At 38.3% G+C, this 22,608-nt stretch overlaps 1 protein-coding gene across 2 annotated transcripts in view; it reads right to left on the bottom strand.

The window, feature by feature from the left end:
* Nucleotides 1–4,736: 4,736 nt before the first annotated feature.
* Nucleotides 4,737–22,608, bottom strand: part of znf385a (zinc finger protein 385A) — a 73,573-nt gene continuing 55,701 nt past the window's right edge. For both annotated transcript variants that reach the window (XM_032574328.1, XM_032574337.1), the window contains 5 exons: nt 22,243–22,417; nt 14,158–14,511; nt 10,582–10,766; nt 10,223–10,315; nt 4,737–9,060 (listed from right to left, as the gene is read on the bottom strand). In XM_032574328.1, coding sequence (XP_032430219.1) covers nt 8,809–9,060; nt 10,223–10,315; nt 10,582–10,766; nt 14,158–14,511; nt 22,243–22,417 — 1,059 coding nt within the window. In that variant the 3' untranslated portion in view covers nt 4,737–8,808. The remainder of the gene's footprint in view (nt 9,061–10,222; nt 10,316–10,581; nt 10,767–14,157; nt 14,512–22,242; nt 22,418–22,608) is intronic.

The following is a 22,608-nucleotide window of genomic DNA, read 5'->3' as shown; positions in this document are numbered from 1 at the left end:
AGAGCATGATATTAGTCGGTGGATTCATCCCCCAATCTTTATGTCTGCAGTGCGTCTGGAGGTTTCCGCATTGACAAATGTGGCAGGATATTGCCTGAAGTGGTACCAAACAACAGAGGATATGAATGAAACTGAGATCGCTGTGATTCACTTCGAAAGAGAGAAGTGAATCGTCTAAGGCTGATGAGAAGCACCTGTTTTCCTCTGAGATGATATGCCAACGTTTTCTGTTTCTTTAGAGAAATCAAACAAGTATATATATATAAAAAAAAAGAAAAATGAAGCAGTGGCATAAACATTCATCAAAATGAACATTTGAACCAGACGTCAAGCTCAACTAAATAAACTGAGAGCTACATTCAGTTTAAAAAAAAAAATAAAAAAATTTAACCACTCAAGAAAACAGAACAACAGGCACATTTTTCTCCACTGTTTTCTCCATCATCTCCAGGACTAATGATCTCCTCTGTGATGCACATGTACCTGCCGTCTCCTGTTTATGGAGGCACACATAATCTCCGCCTCGACACTAAAACATCGACTTTCGTGCAAAGGGGATTCTGTTGCCCTCGCTCTGTGCCTAATGTGTTGTCATATGCAAGTTTTAACGATCTGCGTTTTAATCACGTGATTAAGCTTGCTCACTGTGTCAGAATCACAGGCTGGACTATGTGGCACATGATCTGCTTACACATTTCCTTCAATATATTTAGACACCTATGGCAAATTTTATGCAGAAATAAGTTAACTTTCTATTGAAGCAGTACAAACATCAGTTTGAAAAATATGAATATAAATGAAGCCAGAAGGTATAATTTAGCTCTGTTAGTCCGCTGGAAGAAAAGGAAAACAAAAAGTCAAAAAAAGGTATAGCTTTTAGTTTAATTTAACTATAATAGCATGCATAGTTGGAATCTAGTCACTGCACCACCCAATACACACTTTTAATGCTAAATATTTCCAAAAAGACTTATGCACACACATTGCAAACAATCAACTGCTTTCTTAGGCAACAACTAAGTAAATTTTAAATGATTTTAAAATAGACTTAGCTGAAGTGAAAACCTTTATGAGATTTTCTGATTCACAGTTTAACATTCTGTTTCAGACATTGTGACCTCCAGATAGACAGAATGAATTTCATCCGGTTTCTTATTAGTGCGCAGATTATTGGCCAACATCAGCTATAAAGGTTATTGGTGTTAGCCAGATGCCAACCTGGGCAGATGCCAAGGTTAGTTGGTGGCATAAAAAAGGGAAGTGTACAAGCACATAATAATAAAACTATAACTATATCAGTTGTGTCCTGAAAATCTTTCCTGATGCTTTTGTGTTTTGTTAATCCCCTCACTTAATCTAGGGGATTAAGTGAGTTTTTCTTTTTTGTGGGACTGCATTTTGTCAAATGTCCTGGATTTGGTAGGCCGGCAAAGGGAGGGCCTCGCTCAGGGTGCTAGTCATGTGAAAACTCGTGTGTTTGGGTTCCGTCTACTTCTTAAATGACAATGACAGTAATATGTACAAGAAATCATTTTGAATGTAATATAAAAACAGAAAGTGGAAAATACCCATATTTTAGATTACACACAATCATCATAAATGCTCTTCTAAGGCTTCAAATATTAGAGCATAATGAAAAAGTATTGAAGCCTAAAGCAACTTTGTGTTTACCTGTTTTGTACTGCCCCTTTTTAAATCCTGTCATATATCTAGGAGGCACATCATAATGTATCAAAAGGTTCATAATAACTGAATATATGTGAGAAACCATGAGTGAGTCATTCAAAAAGCAGAATAAAAGCAGGGCGATTTCTCCCAGAGATTATTATTTCAGTCTTCTACATTGTGTCTCAAAAACAATCAGGACCCTTAAAATTGATTGGATTCAATCATAAAGTTAAAATTGTACACACACACACACACACACACACACATATATATATATATATATATATATATATATATATATATATATATATATATGTAAAAGGTGTTTTTATTTGTTAGTAATAAAGTAATACGGAACTATTTCCAAACTTTGACATTTTATAGGAAAGGTACATGCTTTTTATCAAAGTTGTAAAGATCAGTGTTAATTACGCACGAATACTGACACAAAAGCTGTAGAAAATTCTAGCACCCGTTCGCTCCTCTAAGAGGCAGGCTTTTACTTTGAGGTAACCTCTGCCAAACATCAGAACATCTCTTTCTCTTCAGTTTCCATTTGAGCACTCACAATGACGATGATCTCGTGGCATTATTGCCACATCTCAATGCATCGAGCTCTCAAGAGCTGCAGGCTCTCTTTGTATTGCAAGACAAGGCCTGCCGCTGTGGCTTGCAGACAGGAAACAGGGGTTACAAACATGAGGTACAAGAGAAAGGTGTGTTTAGTCTGTCATTTGTTATTTTCAATGTAAAATAGCCTATTGTATATTTATCAAGAAGTAATTACATTAGTAATAATACAGGAAGGTATAAGTGTGGTAGATTATCAGTAGATTTTAAATGTATGTTCTTTAAAATACAATTTTAAGTAACCATAAAGAATAAATGTACTTATATTTCAGTATATTTTTATTCACTACCCTCAACATTATAGGGTAGCGAATAAAGGGGACACATGAAGAAATAAACACACAACACTGCATCATTTCGTGAGAGACAACCACATTTATAATCATCTTTGAGTGGTGACATTTTGGTAATATTTTTTGCCTTTAAGGGTTGCAGCTTATATGCACCATTTAGTTTTACAACGCCTTTGATGGCTCAGCAACCATCTGGCCAGTTTATCCAAGGCTCATTCTCACCGAACAGCGTAGAGATCTGAAAGTGGAGCTGCTTGTCAGGCACGCTATGCGTTCAGTCCTGCTCTTCTGTGTGCTGTTTATATTAGTCTGTAAGGCCTTTTATCATTAGTCTTCGTTACACGGTCCGCCTTGTTACACAGCTCACTACAAACGCCCCGCTTTGTTTTATTTCCATCGATCTCCCAGTCATCACAGTAGAGCCATCTAGTGGTTACATTTTGTATTGCTAATAGGGGGAGTGACCTGCTGATAGCGAAGGATCCAGTATACAAAAAAAAAAAAAAAAAGCAGAGAAACAGCACTAGTGTATAATTTATTACTAGAAGTTAGTTACTCACCTCTCACTAAATATGCAGGCTGTCTAAAGAAGAAGAAACGGTTCATGAAATTTTGTCATAGCCTACCATGTAAAAAAAAAAAATTACAATTGGTATTAGATGTCAAAAAAAAAGTACACAGACTAAAAAAAAAATTAGAGCAAATGTTCCTACTAACACCATCAGTCTAGATAGTGATGTGTGTGTAAAAGAGGTGTTAATTACATATTTTATCACTTATGTCAAAGTGCTGTAGTACATGTAGCAATGACAGTATCGCAAAAGCCTCAAGGAGAAATCTATCAAGCAGCCAGTGAGTAGATATTTCAGAGGGAATATATGGAAAATAGTTTATTCTACTTCGTTCTTTTAACGCGTAGAGTATGTTGTTCTACCACTAAAACTGGTGTAAACTGGTGTTATTTAAACACAAATTGTGGCTAAATGAAGATAATCAAATAAAGAATAGCAAAATAATGCTTCATAATGAAATAAATACATCAAGGGAAAACAAAAGTATGCTTTCCCCCTGACTAACATTCTCCCTATTATTGGTTTCATAAAACGCTGTACGGACACATCTATGTAAATTTCTACTGTTTACTTCCTCTGAAGTTGATCTGTTACAGTTTGTAGGCTGTGAGATATTGAAAAACAAAGATACATTTCTTGCTTGTGCACACAATCTTGGAAAATAAACCTGATTCTGAGTCTGTATGGTTGCTTACAATTTAAAGATATGGCCCGGTAAATTATTCTTAAACTAAAAGGCCACTGACTGCATAAACACCTCTGGGTAGCATGGTTCAAATTTTCAGCCCAGGATTTCACAAAATACAAGTTGTTTTTTTTTAGATGCACAGTTGCATTTAAAAAATGCAATATTATAGAATCAATAATATTGATTCTATTTTATGCCTATTTGTTTGGTGAAATCACAAGAGACACATTATCAAAATTGAACAGCTGGTTATTAATAAATATTAAAATGGACAAGCAACTTTTTACTAAATTTCAGCATAAATGTTGAAGTTTTCCAGTTGCATGTGGAGTGCTTTGGACGAGATTCTCATCTGCCTCATTGTTGGAAAAAGTTTTATATTGATGACCCCAAATTCATAGAGGATATTGTTGTGGATGGTAAAGTTTAAGAAAACAGCGACGGTGATAACGAACATCTTCAGAACTTTAACATGTTTGTGTGTATTCCTGCATGAATTTCTCCTTTTGGTTGAAATCCATCCACTCCTAAGATATTCTTTCTTCTTTTTGGTACTGCTTGAAATGATGGGAATGATATGGTTTATGACGTCTGCCTGAAAATGATCTGTTGAAATGCTGAAAATGGACCAAATGTTTTCATAGCAACCTGACCCATGAAAGAAAGGTCCATTTCTACAAAAATGCATGGTTGAACCTTTTGTTGAAGAGGATTGAATCTTGAAATATATGTTACCAGCAAACTAATAAAGCATAGATGTGTCTAAAAATTGGCTAATTCACCATATGTCAAAACTAGCATGTGATTTGATGAATGTGTTTGTTATTTTTGAAGAGCTAAATAAACAAATAAAACGATAAGACAACAGTGAGTGATTCATAAAGATTCTGCAGACAATATCATTTCATGATTTATTGACATTTACTTTTTTCACAATAGTTTTGCTTGATATCAATATTTTCCATAAAGTTTTTTTTTTATTATTATTTAAATTACATTTATGTTTTAATCACATACACATTTATTGTTTCATTTTCTTATTGCAATAAACAAGAGTAGCCAGAATGAGTCAGGTATTGCTACAGTTTGCCATACAAACTCTTTATCCCTCTGATAATGAAGTTCAAAAATAATTTTATTGGCAAGACAAAATTACACCAAAGCCTCTCGGGCTCTCTCATTCTATGGTTCTGCTCGGAGAGAGACTGAGGGCAGAATAAGGCTAAGGCTAGGAGCCTAAACACAGCTAACATGAAGTCCAGAAAATGAGAATCGGTTATTTATTTCTCGAATGTGAAAAATGAGGAGGATTTAATGGCTGTTTCCACTTTGTGAACATATCTAGGACAATTTGAACATTTCAGTCATGCTACTAGAATGACTGGCCTAACAGGGATGCAAACACTTTGATATAGCCGAGTTATAAGATCAGCTCCATGATAAAATCCTTTCCGATTCATCAATCTCCTCAAATCAAACAGGATTTTTGTCTCCGTCACGAAGTCAGGGCACTTTTTAGCTCCAGGTCACCTCCGTACACTACCGGTGGAGGGTCAGGAGTGAGGATATACCATCACACACTTGAATATACATGGTACACACACCAACAGGAAGGCAAGCACAAATCTTGGAACAGTATCTCACTCAAAGATGAACTCAAAGATTACTTTCCACAACAAAAAGAGCACAATGGTGGAAGCTGACACTGAGGCAACTTCTTCTTTAAGTAATGGCATTAATAATATTCCTCTGCATTTTCACTTGGGTACGCTACTCACAAACAGGAAAAAAAAAGCAATGTAGGGAATCCAAATAAAACAATAAAAACAACAGCCTATTGAACAGATCGTTGAGCTGAAATCCTTTTACACCTGGTGTTGTACCCTGTTCCCCAAACAGAGATTCCCATAGTTTAAAGGCCCTTTAATATGAAGGGTCGGTCTCTGTGCTGAGCTATGCATCTGTCTTTTGCTACTCCTCCCTTGCACCATTGAGGGTCCACGATTCTTATGGAAGGAAAAGAAAGGCCTGTGATCTGGCATGCTCCCACTCTAAACAACTCCAGACATTGACGTAACAATGATAACAAGTCACTTTGATATAAATTGCTCATTGCATTGCAATATTCAGACAAAGGTAAGACATTAGAGCTCATTGTTTCTCAATGATAGGGCACAGTGTACATCTTGTTCAAAAAAAGGGGTTTCCGTTCCAAGCTGTCGAGCAGGAGCCAGTTGTTGCTTAAATAGCTTTATCTGGCTCCTCATCTTATCTACCTATTGGTAATTCTGTATTCCAGTTGTCTCGGAAGTCGGAGCTCTGATCTGGGATTAGTGTCGTAGCTGAGTTGGGAATACCACAGCTAAAAGTTGGAAAACCAGTTTTTCCAACTAAAATCGAGATACTCATACCAGTACTTTAGGGTTGCAGCAGTATTTCTGATTTATGCCAAAGAGTTGCAGTTGTATTAACTGTTTACATAGTCATGTGAGGATATGACATATCCAACCCATAACCTGCTGCTACTGAACGACGCAGATGACAGTTATCACTTTATGTTGTTGAGAATTGACCCCTTATATTTTTCGCCCAACAGGCACTTTAGATAATTTATCCAGTAACATTAACCCCTTCAGGTGATGCTCTTGTTGTATTTCCAACCAACTTTAGAAATGCAACATTTCTTCATACCTCCAAGTATGAAGGAAATGCTTCAAAGCTGCAAGTCAGAAAATTTGCAAATGTTTTGGCACTAGTTACTGTGTGTGGCGCTACCAGTGGAAGCCAACAGTGATATATTTTTTAACTTTTTTTTTTCATTTAAACACTAAAAGCTGTGTATTACAGTGCTATGTTCCACTGATTAAATGAGATAACTGTCAGAAATGCAAATAAATGATTTGCACAAGTTATGACTGAATGACAGCTTTATGGGACATTAAACTAATGAATACACCAACTTTCCAAAATCGGACTAAAGAAGACATTCCAGACATTTCTGTTGAAGCCCAATTCCAACACTGAGAGGGAAAAATTAATGTGGTCCTGTGATTATGAGATAGCTCAGTCATAACAATGAGATGCTATCTAACAATTATTGCTAATTCAAAATGATGACTTATAAGTCAGATCTTCCAACTTCCGAGAACAAATAGAACGCACAAGTGTGTCAGGCTCGTTTATGACATCCACCAAAACAATTTCAACCCCTTTTATTCACTTCCTTCTCATGGATGCATTGATAAACATTTCCTACCTACAAAAATATTATATGTTTTATTTCCCCCCGATTTTGCTCATTTTTTCATGTGCAGTGTAAACACAAAGCAACAGTCCAAACCGAGATAAAACAAAGTGCTCACCAGTCTTTGTAAAAGAAAACAAATCATGGTGCGTGTCATGGCTTTCATTTGTAAGACAGGAAGTATCAATGGTTGCCTCGAGCTGGACGTCTGGGCTTTTGCTTCTGGGCACCTTTATCGTATGACTCCAGCTCAGTATCATCTTAAACTAAGAAAGCATGCTTTTCATCCGGTTCCCTTTCAGTTTTTTTTTTATTGACCCGAACAAATAAACCTTTGGGTATCAGCCAGGTGAGGAGGAGGAGGACTACGCAGGAACAATAGGATTCAACCCAGTGGTGCTAAAGTTTGTCCCTGAAGAGCCTTATTGTAAGGACGCATGCAGGAACAACATAAATAGATCCGAACCTAAGGTCAGGTTTAAGTCATACCTGACCACCTACACAGTAATTCAGCCTGAGAGGAAAGAGCGTGATGATGATGTAAACGGAAAAGAGAACGCCAACTATAACCTATGCTCTTTTCAGTACCATAAACCACAACACCATAGAACATCCTTTACTTGAACATATTATGAGCTGTATAGGACTGTCATGTGTTAAATACAGCAGTGCAGTATGTTCACAAGCTTGACTCCAGCTGTTTCCGCCCTCCCCTTTCGTCTTCTTCAACGTCGTTTTCTGACTGTTATGAAAGCTGGCAGACATACCCTGCAGCAGTGTTAGTTAGTGCGATCTATTTTAAAACACAGATTTGTTCTGGACTATACGTGTGTGTGTGCGTGTCGGGGTGTGCGCGCGTCTGCATGCTTCCTGTGGTCAATCCATCCACTGACCCGCACAGACCCTCCTCTCACCTCACCTTCTCTGGCAATGACAGGGGGCTTAGGCTGCGATCCCCTACAGTCTCTCTTCTGTTCTCCTAACCTTCTCCGTCTGATGTGTTCGGCTGTGAGTACCGCCGGCCTGTCAGACAAAGTCATGTTGCAAATAGTGAGGACCTAGTGTCACAAATGGAAGAGCTGCTGGCTGCAGAGAAGGACAGTGTACAGCATTGTGGAGAGCGCCGCTGCGAGCCGCGGCGGATACAGCGAAGACAGAAGGAAGCAGCTACCCTACTGACGCAACACTATTGTCCTGGTTTCTGAGGTGCATAGGGTGACGAGAAGAAGTCGAGCCGTAACAACAGGAGAAACACCCCCTGCGCCAGAATAGTAACGATAACACTATGCATGGTTTGACATTTCTAGAAAGATCTGTGTAGTCTGTGTAGTGTTTTGTTTTGTTCTTTTCTGTATTGAGGTGGCCTCGTTTTGGCCACAGTGCAAGGGAAGGACTAGGGAAAATGGGAAATGTACAAGAGAGTACGATGGATAATGAATTCTCTCCTTCACTCATCTTTTCTACAGAGCTATCAGAAGTCCTTTGAAAAAGAAGGCGAGTGAGTGGAGAGTTTTAGGTAAAGGGAAAAAGAGACACATAATACTTGTACTCCTTCCCACTGTTCCTTTCCCTTGCTATTCTATCAGACATTTAAACTACTGGATGTTTCCCCCATTAGCAATTGCTGTTTGTTGATCTTTTTTTTTTTTTCTAGCTTCACAGTGTGCTTTTGGAGTGGATGTTTCTGACGGGATGAAGTCACAGGACAATGTGTCAGTAAGGAGAGAAGAGGATTGGCCCATGGGTGGTGCGGATGGGCCCAGGGGCGGGTCTCAAGATGGCGTGGCTGAGAGGTGGGCCTTGCAAGAGGTGGTGGTGGTGGGGATGAGGGCCAGGGGCAGCTGCGCGGAGAGCCAGCGGGTTCGAGGATGCAGCCGCGGCCATAGCTGCGGCAACGGCCAACGGGTTGGGCAACAGCCCCGCACCCAAAGCTTTGGTGAGATCCTTAGAGAAGGTCAAAGAAGACTGAAAACAGAAACCAGAGGGGGGAGAGACAAGTAGGACAGAAATAATGTGATCAGTTCAAAAGCATTAGTACGTTATAAATAATCAGATGTTCTCCAAGACCTTGTAGAAATCTAGTTTTTTTTTCATTCTAGAAATTTACTGTCAGTAATACTTCACCTCATTTAACTTAAATCTACAGATGACATATTAAGGAGTCTCCATACAAACTGAAATGTTTGCATCTTTGGGAATGATAAAAATGTTGTTTTTTTTTTACATATTTATTGCAATAGCAATAAATGTGACAATACAAATCAAATAAGCCCGTTTTCTAATAGCATTTTTTATGAACTACTTATTGGAATGGCATATCTTTATAACAACCATGTGAAAAGTAAAGATACAAAGTATATTTTCAGTTTTGGGGTTTATAGGCAACATCTGGAGAATTTAGCTTTTGCACAATAAGTCCAAATTTTTATCATAACTATATTTTGTTCCTCTTCATTTTTTAAACAAAATAAATAAATGTCCATTATTAAATGTCAACACATTCACAACACTTAATTTGGCACAGGTTTAGTTAAAAATGGGCTGGGCAGATGTTTTTTCACTCTATCTCAAATATGGTGGGTGAAAGACCTAAAGGAGTAGTGCAACAGTTTAAAGGCTTATTCAGATTCAGCTCCTTTCCCGTTCTTCTCACTGGCTGCAGATTGTCTGACTGAACTGACGCTAGTTGATCAGAGAGTTAATTGTAGAGATTCTGCAAGTGTGTAGTAAATGTTTGGGTTTTTCAACAGACTATTTATGGTTAGGTTATTTGTGCTACAGTCTTGAAGCATGTCATTGGGAATAGAGAGCATAACAAACGTGTCCATCTGAGAAAATGGCAAGAGTCAATGATCTCATGAGAGAAAGCCTGTCAAACACTGATGTGTCTCACAGAAATAATTGCTTTCAGTTCAAGTTATATTAAATTCATAAAATCAGTTTAAACCCGACTAGCTGACAGTTTTCTGTAAACTTGCAATATGAGTCACAGTTCCTTCATAATACAGTATGACCTAGTATTATCAATAGCTTCAAGACCTTCCTTCAAAAGATGAAATAATCTTATCAATTTTTAGAATCAATGTTTGATGAAATGTGAAACAGGGGACAGAAGTCAAAGCGTTACCGTCAGATCCGCCCCCCTGTGCTTCTTATGTCGGCTGAGGAGGGGGTTAGGCTTTCCTGCCATGCCGTCCCGGTGCCGCCGGCTTGATATGTGCTGAAAACACACAACAAAGGAGACCAAGTTTGTGGTTTGGATATTTGTCTTGATTATGTACCGATTCAAAAATATTTCATTCACCACTATAAGTTGTGTTTAAAAAAATTAACTTTACTGACTGCCACAAGATTTTCTAATGTTGTGAAGTCTGAATTTAAATTCAGGAAATGTATGTTTTTTTTTAGATTCAGTGTATGGAAAACAATATAATTTATGCTTCTCAGACTCAAAGGGAAGGATGATAAAAAAAATCTTCCACCTACCTGTTTGAGTTGCAGTTCAGAGTTCACCCGCACGTTGCAAATCTCACAGTGGAAGGTTCGTTCCTGAGTGTTGGGGTCCACTGGCCCCCCTCCCTGCTCTCCAATGGGCTTTGGACCTAGGCGAGGGTACGCCTTAATAGGACCAAGCCCGCTTCGTGCCTCCAGTATGGTTTTGTGTTTAGTGCCTGAAGGCAGATAAACACACACAAACAAACAAACAACAACACATTTTTAAAAGTCTTCTGGATAGAAAAATTTTAACACAGAGGGTAAAATAATGCAGATTAGCTAAATCTCCATGATCACAAAATGACTAGATATCGTCTACTTCCTCAATAAAATAAATTAATACATGATGCATCACTGTTCAGCTCAAATTACAGAGGCAGAAACAATGAAATAGAAGAAAAATAATTAAACTTGACAAGAGTGTGAAGTACTGCGTGGCTTCATCAATAAATCAATAACCATTGAAGTGGAACAGAAATCTGAACTCTTCAGTTGGATAAAGCTTTTGTCCACAAGATGGCAGTAAGAAGACAGCTGTACAAATGTCAGAGTGAGACATCAGATAAAAATATCCTCTTATGTTGATACTTTCGTAACTTATTAAAAATAGAAAAATGAAACATTGCGAACCACAGCACATTATGTACCATCTGTGGTTTGAGAAAAAAATATATTTCCACAACAAAAAGAAGAAACGATACTAAGAAAGTTTAAAAATTGGCCATCTTTCTAAAAAATTTCTTAAATATTTTAATCATGAAAGTACTTGATTATATAAGCTTTTAATACTGTTAACTTGGGTCAAAATACAGAAGACGTGATGAATTAGACATTAAAAATAAGTAAAAAATAAATAAAAAATAGAAATAATACTACTACACTCCTCAGAACTGAAAGAAAACCATTCAACCCTCATCAGCTCTAACTTTGACACAGTCTGAATTGAATTTGAATAATTTTTTAAATCCCTTTGAACAACGCAAAGGTCACCCAGGGGAAGGAGAAATTATGAGAGTGGGGTGCAGCGTGGAGAACGTGGAGGCGTCGTTGCAGGGACGCAACTGCACTGATAAGTTTTACTCGAAGCCAAAAATGCGCTCTCTGTTTTATTTTGGTCTGAGCACTGAGGATGGCCCTGGAGATCCGTTTGTCTTTGTAAGCTTGACTCACTTTATAAACACAAGTGTGGATGGCTTTCACTCCAAGAATCAAAAACAGGAAATGTTTGGAATAAAACAAAATGTTGAAATGAAATTACTTTGTAATCTTTTTTTATTTTTTTTGCCATTTTTGCGTGTTTGGCACTTAATCCTTCTGCCACGCACTTGGTTCAAGCATCTGTCTCTGCATGACTCATGCTTTATTTTTAAACTGTGAAAATGTACAAGTTTTTTTATTTTAAGAATGACTGAGGGTAATTGTTTCCATATTGTCTTCCTCCAACTTTCAGCTGGTTTGACTTTTAGTTTTCCAGGCCCTGAACTCTAGAAATACCCAGCCAGATGAGACCCAGGACTGTGATTAGGAGTTAATAAATTAAAGCACTGTGTGTTCTTTTACTTTAAACATGCATCTGCATTTTGATGAGAAACACTGCTATTCACTGGCTCTAGTGGAGATAAGCAACACCAACTGGTCTGTAGATAAATGAAAAAGGAGTCAATCAAATAGGGGTGAAAAATAAAATCGAGGAAAATTGTGCTATAATGCTGGTAGTGACCGTCTTGCTATTGATTATCCCACATTAAAATGGCCTTATTGGCTGAGGAAGCTGGGTCTAATCACCCAGGATAAGCAGGGTGTAGTTTAATCAATAATTTGCCAATTCGTTATGGTACTGTGTCTCTTGCTGCTATTCAGTGCTGAGCCTTTGCGGCAGCTTTAAGTTTTTTTGTACTTGGTAATGTTACAATTGCCTAAGTGTGAAGTGAGAACAATATGGTTTTTCAAACAAAAATCTCAAGAGTGTGGTGTGTATTTTCACCCCTGGCCTCTTTTACCCCTCGTACACACACATACTGAGAAGAGTAATCAGAATAAAGGGGGCTGGATACAAATGCACACCACTGTTTTATCTGAACAAAGTATAATTTCCTTCCACTAGCAATTGTGCAGTACATGTTTATTTATCAAATATAATCCCAATATAGCACATAAAATTTTTTTTTGAGGAATTAATGCTTTTGCACAAACTTTTTAAACTTCTAAACAGTCGTCTTACATGCAGACTTACTGTAAGTCGGTCTGGAAGGATTAAAGTGAGCAATTGGCATCGCAGGGATAATTGTAACAGTGAGAATGTGTCATGTTTCAGAGCTGTCTGGTACAATGTGTCCAGTGGTATTGTATATTCCTATTTACATCCCTCTGGAAGCGGTTACACAACCCAGCCATCATCATGAAAATGTTTAGATGGAGAACTTTTAGAGAGTATAGATAATAGACCTCGTGGAAATGGCAGAAGTAATCTTGATTCAGTGGATTTGGGGTTATGTCAAACATTACAGGCCTATGTGAGAGAAGAAAGTGAGCTTTCTGTTGAGTGTGAACACAAGGTTAGAAACTTTGACACGACTCTTGAGACCTAGAAAGAAGTTTTCGGTTACATGGGCCAGGAATGTCAGTGTCAAACAGATCATTTATCGGCTGATCAGTGCAGTTCTTAGTGTCCTCTGTTGTGTCACGTTCAACACTTCATTTAAAGCTTTCTTAATCAATTTCACATAAATATCCACATAGAAAGCAGCTACTGGTATGAACTGATTGATTTTTTAGCCTAATCAACTCTAATTGGTGAGTGGCAGATAGAAACTTTGAAGTTGGAACTGAAGGAAGAAAACTGAGGCCACCAATTTTCAACATTAGGGAAGAATTTAAAAATTAAGTCAAAGGACATGCAGGTATCTGGAAGCTGTTTTGATGAAACCTTTTTTTTTTCATAATGTTAGCAGGTCATTCGGTCTGCAAGAGAGCACAGGTTTCCAGTAGGTAACAGGAAGTCTAGAAGTATGACAGCAAAACTCCTGTATCTTATCGTCAAAACATGCTAGATTTGAAAACATACGTGTTTTTGGGAACTTTTGAGTTAAGTTAGGAGCCACATGTTTTCTACAGAGATAGATTGTGGTGTAAGTAATGCTGGCCACTTAAAGCATCCTATGAGAGTCTGAAGACATTGCAGAACTAGCAAAACCCTCGTAGGGATTTCTCTCCAGCAGCAGCAGTTTACAGTGTGGATTATATGAAGATTCAACGGCAAAAAGGCTACAAAAAATATTTTGAATGGTGCATCTCTGATTTACAACTGCTTGTAGGTTCCCATGTGCGGATTTCAAAGTTAAGAAAATCATAAAATTGCCTGTGAACATATTTGCATTTCTTGATGAATTCTATATGTTTAGAAAACAAAAAAACAAGTATTTTAAAAGAATTCAAGACGCTCATTAAACTTCCGAAGTTGTAAAATTTTAATTTCTATAAAACTTTCACCTGAACTGCTTTCTGTCTACACATATTAAGCATGTTTTGGGGGGTTTTCATTTTATTCAGAATTCAGCTATTACCCACCTTTGTTGTGGGCTTCCAGCTGTGAGAGTGAATTGACAGCCACCTTGCACAGTGAGCAGTACAGCAGCTTTTTGGCCTTATCTTCCTCCGTCTCCGGGTTGGATGGGCTGCTGGAAGCCGGAGTGGCTGACACTCCTGAAGCTGGTGGTCCAGACCCGGGCTGGTCTGAGCTGGCGCTGCCGCAGCCGGGGGAGGAGCTGGTCGGGGGGACCAAAGGGGGAGTCTGAGTTGGAAGAAGTGGGCACACTGACGTCAGGGGGGAATCCATGGGCGGGGTGGGTGGATTGGGTAGTGAGGGAAGGGGCCCTGAAGCCAGAAGGGGCTCGCTTAACTGCGACAGAGGTCGTGTATCATCTGGGGAAATTAAAGGAAAAATTAGAAAACAATGTGTCAAATACCCGATTTTATAGAGCCAACAGAGTAGCTGAAACAGTTAACTAAAGATATGTTCCCCCTAAAATATAATTTTATTAAATGTAACCACATTGTCAACCACTCCCTCTTGGCTATAGCAGTTTTGGTCCGGTCCGTAGATCAAACAAACCAACAAAAAGCTTTTGGTATTCTGTTTTTTTTTTATTTACTATGCTGTAATTCATAATGGGTTTGAAGAAGGCCTTTTAATTAAAGTTATACAGTAAAGGAAATACCAGACTTCTGTATGTAAAGGGAGGAACGCAACGTGTCTGAGAGCTTCATCGTTCCTTGATGTGGTCTGGTTGTGTTAACATTTACCAGAGACAAATAGGAAGTACAGACCACAGTATGTTTCTGCATCTGCCAAAACACCTGTTATTGTTATTTTTAAAAAAAAAATTTGGTTAAAACAGTAATGATTCAGTTCATAAATTCCAGAAGCATTTTATTAAACAGTGGCGCCAGTATAGCAGCCTTGCTCCGGTCAGACTGCCGCAGGGCAGCTGTGGATACAATCCAGTAGCTGGCCATCATGAATGGGAATGACTGATCTCATTGCAACAAGTCTTTGAGTGTCCTAATAAAGCGCTTTATAAGTCTGATGTCATTTTATTTCATTCTTTATCTTTGCCTGTGTGTGCAGTGGTGATTCCTGCAGGAACGGTCCAGGCTTTGACCAGTCTATATGTTGAAGTTTGTGGACTCCCGTCAGTATATGGGGGGCTTGACTCTAAAATGATACAAAATTCAAGCTTTTGCGTGTTCACTAATAGAAAGGCTTTATAAATCTCAGATTCCTTTTTAATGCATCTGTTTTCAGAGGAGCATTTTCTAGTTTGGGTTTAATCAGTCAAAAATATTTGATTTTGAGTCAAAAATATTTGATTTTGAGCTAAAAATAATGGAAAGGCCCTTTAATTTAGTGCTGAGTTGGAAACTTTATCTCTTTTCTCCAGTCATACTTATTTTCCTACAGTCCTTATAGAATGCAAAAGATTTCAGCGGCTACACAAACAAGGAAGTTGTTCATGGCCTAATTAAGAGGTAACATTGTATAATGAGCATTTGTGCAACTCCCTTATCCTGGGGCATATTGCCCCCCATAAAAACTGCCTTTGCCTGTGTGAATCTATACTTCTGTCTTGTTTTTAATCAGTTACCATATACAGTGTCCCCCCACCCTTAGTTATGATGCATAAAAATCCTTAAAATAAAATCTTGCATTGGATCCATGCTCTTATACTGAAAATTTAGAATTTAATTTGAGTATGCTCAATTATATCTGAATATTCTTATTTGTTTTCAAGTTAATAAAACAGGAAAGGAAAAGAAAAATAGAAAAATAAATCTTCTGGTGTTTAATCTAAATGTTGAGAATTAATTAGAAGCTTTAAAGAGCAATGATGTCATTATCTGGGCTTTCTGTATTTTTTAAAGACTGTCCAGGAACTTCTAATTCCTGTGTCCCTTGCGGTATGACATAACCTAGACAATGGAAAATTGAAAATGGGTCACCACTGTGGTCTTTATTGGGACGATGATCCAAAACATCTGGTCAAATCAACATAGAAATGCTTCACCTGACACAAACTACACCTTCTACCAGACCTAAAATTAAAGAAAACCTGTGGGTGAGCTGAAGAAAAAAGAAAATAAGAACAACAAGAACTCTTGAGAAAAAGCAAAGATGAATGGTCATATATCCTTCTAGCTCCAACCAGGTGCCAATGACTGTGACACTGGTGATATTATACAACTATGATTTCTTAGGATTAAATCATTTCCCCTTGTTGAATAAAAGCACTTAAATTAAGGGTTGGGTTTTACGCAAAGTATAAATGTCAGATTAAAGGGCTGCAAAAGCAGGTTAATGTATTTGAAGGCATTTTTTACCAGGGACACCAGTAAGCAGAATAGCTGTATACATTTCCACACATGTGTTTCTGGTCAGCTACTCCCACAATCAAGACCATCGGTATTCACTAAATAGAGAGTGCTGAAAAAATATCCCCCCTGCATTTGGGTGGGGTATTCATACGCGCTCAAAAGCAGAGACTGTGTGGCCCGAACCCAAACTCTACAGAAACCAATCTGATGATCGGCACCAGAAAGCCTCCCATGCATGTAAAACTAAAGAGATGTTGTACAACATTTCTGGAAAGTAGGCATCGTTTGCTTTAAATGCCTAATTCACATCTGTGTGTTCTCATACAGCATTGCCTTTTGTGACAGACATACCACAATGATAGCTGATATGTTTATTTCATCTATAGGCTTATGTGATTATATTGTAATTGGTGCTTTTTGGTTAGTGTTCCCCTTTCAGCTGTCTTCAGTCAAGCTCTTTAAGTTTGTTTCTGTCCACTGCTTCCCAAAATCAAAATTCCTTTGTTCCATACTGGTTTCCAGTTGCAGGACTGCAATGAACATTTGTTCAACATATGTGTATTCAAAAGGAATAAAAAATATATATATATCTATTTTCTGCTTTGGCTTCTCATGTGACATTGAGAAGTCCACTAAGAAATTCAGTATTATTAGTTGTTTAACAGAACACGCAAACCCTGCACAACATATGTTTTGGTTCAAAATCAGTCAGGAAAAAACATGAGTGTGTTGCCAAATAATTAGGAATAATTTTAGAATCCAAGTCTGAGATTGCAGACAAACATCTCTCTGTTTCTCCTCATGCACTAATTAGATACACCCTACAGGGCCTGTATTAATATTTACAATAAAACAGCTTCACTTTCCAGCTTTTCAACACCGAGGGCAAAAAAAAACAATCATTCTGCAACAGTTAAAGCAATCAAAGAACACTTTTCATGAAATTCTATATAAAATGGTCATATATCATGTGAAGTTAAACCGTTTTGTTTGATATATTAATATTAAGCTGTAGACTCCAAAAGGAATGTTTTTCTTTCACACAATCTTTGTGCTAGAGTTTGTGCTAGACTCTCCTACAACTGTGGATGTTCTGTAAGTCTACTTAATCATTTACAAAGAGGCTCCCTCATGGCCAAGCATAGGAAGTTCCTATTATTGGGGGAGAGGTCATGAGGGGGAGATAATTCAATCCAGATGCTTTACACTTACCCTGGTGAGTCTATGCTGGCCTTAATCCACTTTGGGAAATTAAAGCAACCTATTGGATGGACCCAGGAGGAAAAGGATTTGTTGACCAAAGCATCTCATTGAATGCAAACAAATTCCACACAACCATTTGTTGTCAACAGACGAAGGTTGCATACAGAGTACGTGTTAAAATCTGTTCTGAACTACAGGAAATGTTGAGGAAAAAATGTATGATTGCAAATAATATTGGGGCTGACAATTTATTTGTAATTGATGTATATTTTGCAAGTGTTAAATGAGAGATCGTGTGGTAATAAATCCTGTGGAAAGAGGAGACATAAAGTAGTGATGCATAATTAATGAGAGTAAACATACTGCATCGCCTTATGTCAGAAAATACTGAGAGAATATAAAGAGGATGGCAGCAAAGTTGTCCCTTGAAATAATTCTTATTTGTTAAAAATATTGGGATTTTTTTGTGATAAATTAAATACTGTGCGGTTGGTTGAACTGAGTAACCAAATTAGTGTATAGAGTCCAACTTTCTGTGATTGTATCTCATAAATGTGGCTGTTATGTGTAGGCCTCAAATGTTTGTTAGAGAACATCAGTAAACAATCAGCTGTTGGACATGGAAACGCTCAGAGCAGGATTTGGTTATGAACATCATCCCAAACTGTCACAGAGAAATGTTCACTCCATCTTTATAACACAACACCAAGCCTCCAAAGTCAAGGTCCGTCAACAGAAACTGAGACCAGGCAAGCAGAGCATTAATAAAAAAAAAAGCAGCCAAGAGACTCATGTTAACGCTAAAGAAGCTACAGAGACCGCGAGCCAAGATCGAAGACTTTGTCGACAGGACAGCTCTCACTGACATTTATAGAGTGGCGTGAAGAAAGCAATGAGAAGTTCTGTTCGCAGTTTTTCACAAGCCATTCCGGCTACAGAATATGCAAACATGTAAAGAATGAGTTCTGGTTAAATGGCATCAGAATTGAGCTTTTTAATGTCGATCCAAATGATGTGCAGCTGACTACACTGTTGCCATCTTGAAAGTTAGTGGTGGAAGAATCATGCAGGTCAGATGAGCAAATTTAAACTTTCTGGCCTGCATGCAAAACATTACCTGCTTGCCAGTACATAGCGTTATTGGGAAGGAACATGATAGAAGCTGCAAAACGCTTGAAACTTCCAGCAAAATAGTCATCATAAACATAAAACCAGTATAACAGTTGGATGGTTCAGCTCAAAGTACATTTATGTGTTGGAATGGTCCAGTCAAAGGCCATTCCTCTTTATTGAAATCCATGTTTAGAGTAGCAGCTGAAGTGAACATCAGTGTATCCAGTGTAAATATAAATGCATTGTACACTTTTCAGATTTTTTAAAGTTTAAATAAACAAAACAGCATTTTACATTCCTTTCCCCTTACAAACTATGCACTGCTTTGTACTGAACTGTTTTATAAAACTTTAAAGAAATGCATTAAAGTTCATGATTACAACATGAAGAAAATGAGAAAAATTGCAGGATGTATTAATAGACATGCAGTGCAAATTTACCTGTCAAGCAGGTGACTGTGGATTCGGCAACCATTATTAATTATTAAAGATCTATGGAACTCAATGCCAGACTTGCATCCATAATGCATCCGGGTGCATTTTCCCAGTTTGCTCTTAATTTGCTCTTAATGTCTTGTTGCTGGAATGCAACAAGACATTCCAGCTAGCAACTAACATGCATCTTGTTTTATTAGGTGCAACTGTCTCAGACAGATTTGACCCAAGAAACTCCTGCTGAAACAAAACACATATAAACAGACTTTGGCTCAACAAACAGAGCATGAAAGACTATCAGCTCTGCGTAACCCAATTCTACTGTCAGGTCCCCACTGTGCAACCCAAGCCATCACATGAAAGTCATCTGTTTAACTGACCTTGGGTGTGTGTGAGTGTTTGTGTGCTGTAATATGAGGGTGGTTTTAACGTGGTCCTTCATTAAAGTAGGAGTGTCAGACTGTAGAATGATAAAGAGGAAAGGCGAAGCAGGAAGGGGGCGGCCGGCAGAGCAGAGTTTCTCTCCAGTAGTGTAACAGCTGCCATGCTCTCTACTGCAGGCCTCGCCAAAACCTCTTCTCACCAGTCCAAATCCTTCAAAGCCAAGAGCCTCCTCTTTAGGGACAACAACAACCACAAAGCCTCTGAGGGATGTAAAACTCCCTCTGTGAACTGTACTGTTGAGCGGGTGACAGCATTCAGATCATAACCTCTCGCAGCTTCAGCCCTCAGCAAGGTCCCCAAATGTCATGTTCGCGGTCGTCACTTCTGACTGCATTTGATGTATTAATGAAAAATGATGGCGCACATAAAATGAAGGTCGGTGTAGACATGGTAGCCCAGGCCATTACTGCTTTACATCTGTTTCTCTCTAAAGTCAAACAGATATAAACAAAAAGATCTTCTACAGCAAAAATAATCAAGGTCAAAAACAAAGGCAGTTAAGCCTCTGTGGGAACGTTACTCTTCTATCTGAATAATTTGCTTAACCGTATTGTTTATTTATGTTTACACAACTTTATGGCTATAACCTCCTGCGTCTGTCCCAGAGTGGGCTCCACGTCCCACATCACAGTGTCTGTCTGTCCCCAGACAATGCTTTCCCAGTTGAGGAAGGGCACAGCTGCATGCTCCCAGTGATCTGTCTAGCCACCACTGAACTGAAGATCAATCTGAAGACACACACACACAAAACCCAGCATGCATGCTGCACAATCAGGAAGAGGCAAGGTTCCAGGGTCACGAGAAAAAGGCTTGGATGGAAAAAGGCATTCTTTCACATGTTTCTACTTTCGGATCTCCATCATGGCAGGCTTTGTTTTGGTCTCTCGTTCAGTTGTTTTTTGTCTCAGAAAATCTCAGTAATGGGGACTGATTTAAGAGGTTGAGCCCATAAATCCCTGAGGGGGAAAAAGACTAAAAAGAACAGGAGCTACAATTTTTCTGGGACAAGCTAGAATAAAAAAAAGTGCCAAGGAAAAGGCAGGGAAATGCTAAGATGTTTACTCTGGTGATTTTATCAAACAGGAGTTTCTTTTCTTATTTTTTTCATTTGAATGTTTGCACTGAGGTCCCACATCAGTACCCTGAAAATGTCCTGTAAACAGTCAGCTACAGAAACCTTTGTAAATGTCAGTGAAACGTGGCAGGTCTATTCAATGCCTGGTGTTTGATCCAAACTGTCTGCGACACAGACAGAGCGGAAAACTTGACAACACAAAAGAAGATGAGATAAATGCAGACAGTACTGTGAATTATCTCTTGAAATAATAAGAAGGGAAGGAGAGCTAAGACTAAGGAAGCAGGGGGAAAGCTAGAAATGTTCTGCTAAGAAATGAGCATGCACTGTCCCTTCTAACCATTAATCATCTGTCCAAAAGTAAATAAAGTCTCATTAAAGTCAGATCAGCTGCTGTCACCGTCCTTTATGACTCTGTGGCGTCCATGTTTAATATTAGTCTCATCTTTATTTATAATCAATCAGTATTAGCACCTATTACCACCATGTTTAAACTAATAAGCCATGTTCTATTCTGATTCAGCAACAAATTACATAATGCCTTCCAGAAGGTCATTTAGGAGTGATACACCACCTTGAAAAAGTAATCACTCCCCCTTCGACCTTTCCACATATTGTCATGTTATATCTAACTACTTCAATGTATTTTATTGGGATTTTATGTAAAAGTATTGCGTAATTTTGCAGTGGAAGGAAAATGATACGATGTGTATTATACATTGATGTTAATCTTTCACTGGAGTCATAACTGCAAATCCTTTGGGGTTTATCTACTAGGTCTGAAATTACTGCCATTCTGAGCCTCAACTCAGTCTGACTGAATGCAGAGTGTCTGTAAACATAAATAAAGTTTGTGTTGTAGAAATAAATGCTTACTCAGTTGGACTCTGTTCGCTAAGTCGATGATTATAGGCAGTTGGTTGAACTGGATTTAATTCAGGGGGTATGAGAGTAAAAGGTGTGATCACAAATGCTTTTTATATGTACATTTTTTTTGTAAAAAAAATAATTGAAAATCATGTATCAATTTCCTACCACTGCAAAGTTATAGAACTACCTTGTGCTGGTCTATCACACGAAAAGCCAAATAAATACATTGACGTCTGTGGTTGGAATGTGACAAAAGGTAAGAAAAATATCCAAGGTGTGTGAATCCAGGCAGCTTGTAATAATTTGTTGGCTTGACTCTCAAGCTCAGTTTGATTTACTGAAACTGGGCTTAACTGTGAATCAGAAAAATATTTTACTGTATACTAATCTGTTTTCAGCAGGCTTTGTGAGGTGGTGTTTCTGCAGCCAAATGCAACAGCATAAAAAACTTCATTTTTTTTTTCAGCAAGTTACTGCAAAGCCACTGTGATTAAAATACTTTGTTATTCTTGCATATTTCCCATCATGCATAACGTGAACGCCAATCCCTGAACATTCCTGTGTGGAGCAAGATGATTGTGTTTGCAATTAGAGGATCACACAGGCACTTTCTACGTCTGGTAACATCTTCTGCTCTCTCACCTGCTTTCCCACTATCACAATCCTGGGAAATGCCAGGGGCTCCAAGTGGAGACGGGGATGAGGTCTGGGTCAGGGCATGAGGCTTGTCCCCCTCCTGGGGGCGACTCTTGGACGTTTCAATGCCTTTAACTCTCCTGGCATGGCGGTTCCCCTTGTAATGGGCCTCCGCCTGGCTCTGTGAGACAAAAAGGAATGCAAGTTTGTATGTTGAAAGAATACACCACTAACAACAAGTTGAGTTCAGGTAGGATTAGATTCTCTGTCATGCTTGCTGTTGAAACCATGGCCATTTGCTGCCACTTTAATTACTCTATTTAGAAGTCTATAGGCAGACAGGAAGCTTCAGGAGGAGGCAGATTACAAGGA

Source organism: Xiphophorus hellerii, chromosome 1 (assembly GCF_003331165.1).
Source record: "Xiphophorus hellerii strain 12219 chromosome 1, Xiphophorus_hellerii-4.1, whole genome shotgun sequence".
NCBI classification, from domain to species: domain Eukaryota; kingdom Metazoa; phylum Chordata; class Actinopteri; order Cyprinodontiformes; family Poeciliidae; genus Xiphophorus; species Xiphophorus hellerii.
The sequence above is the reverse complement of the archived record's forward strand: the minus strand, read 5'-3'. Positions and strand labels throughout refer to the sequence as shown.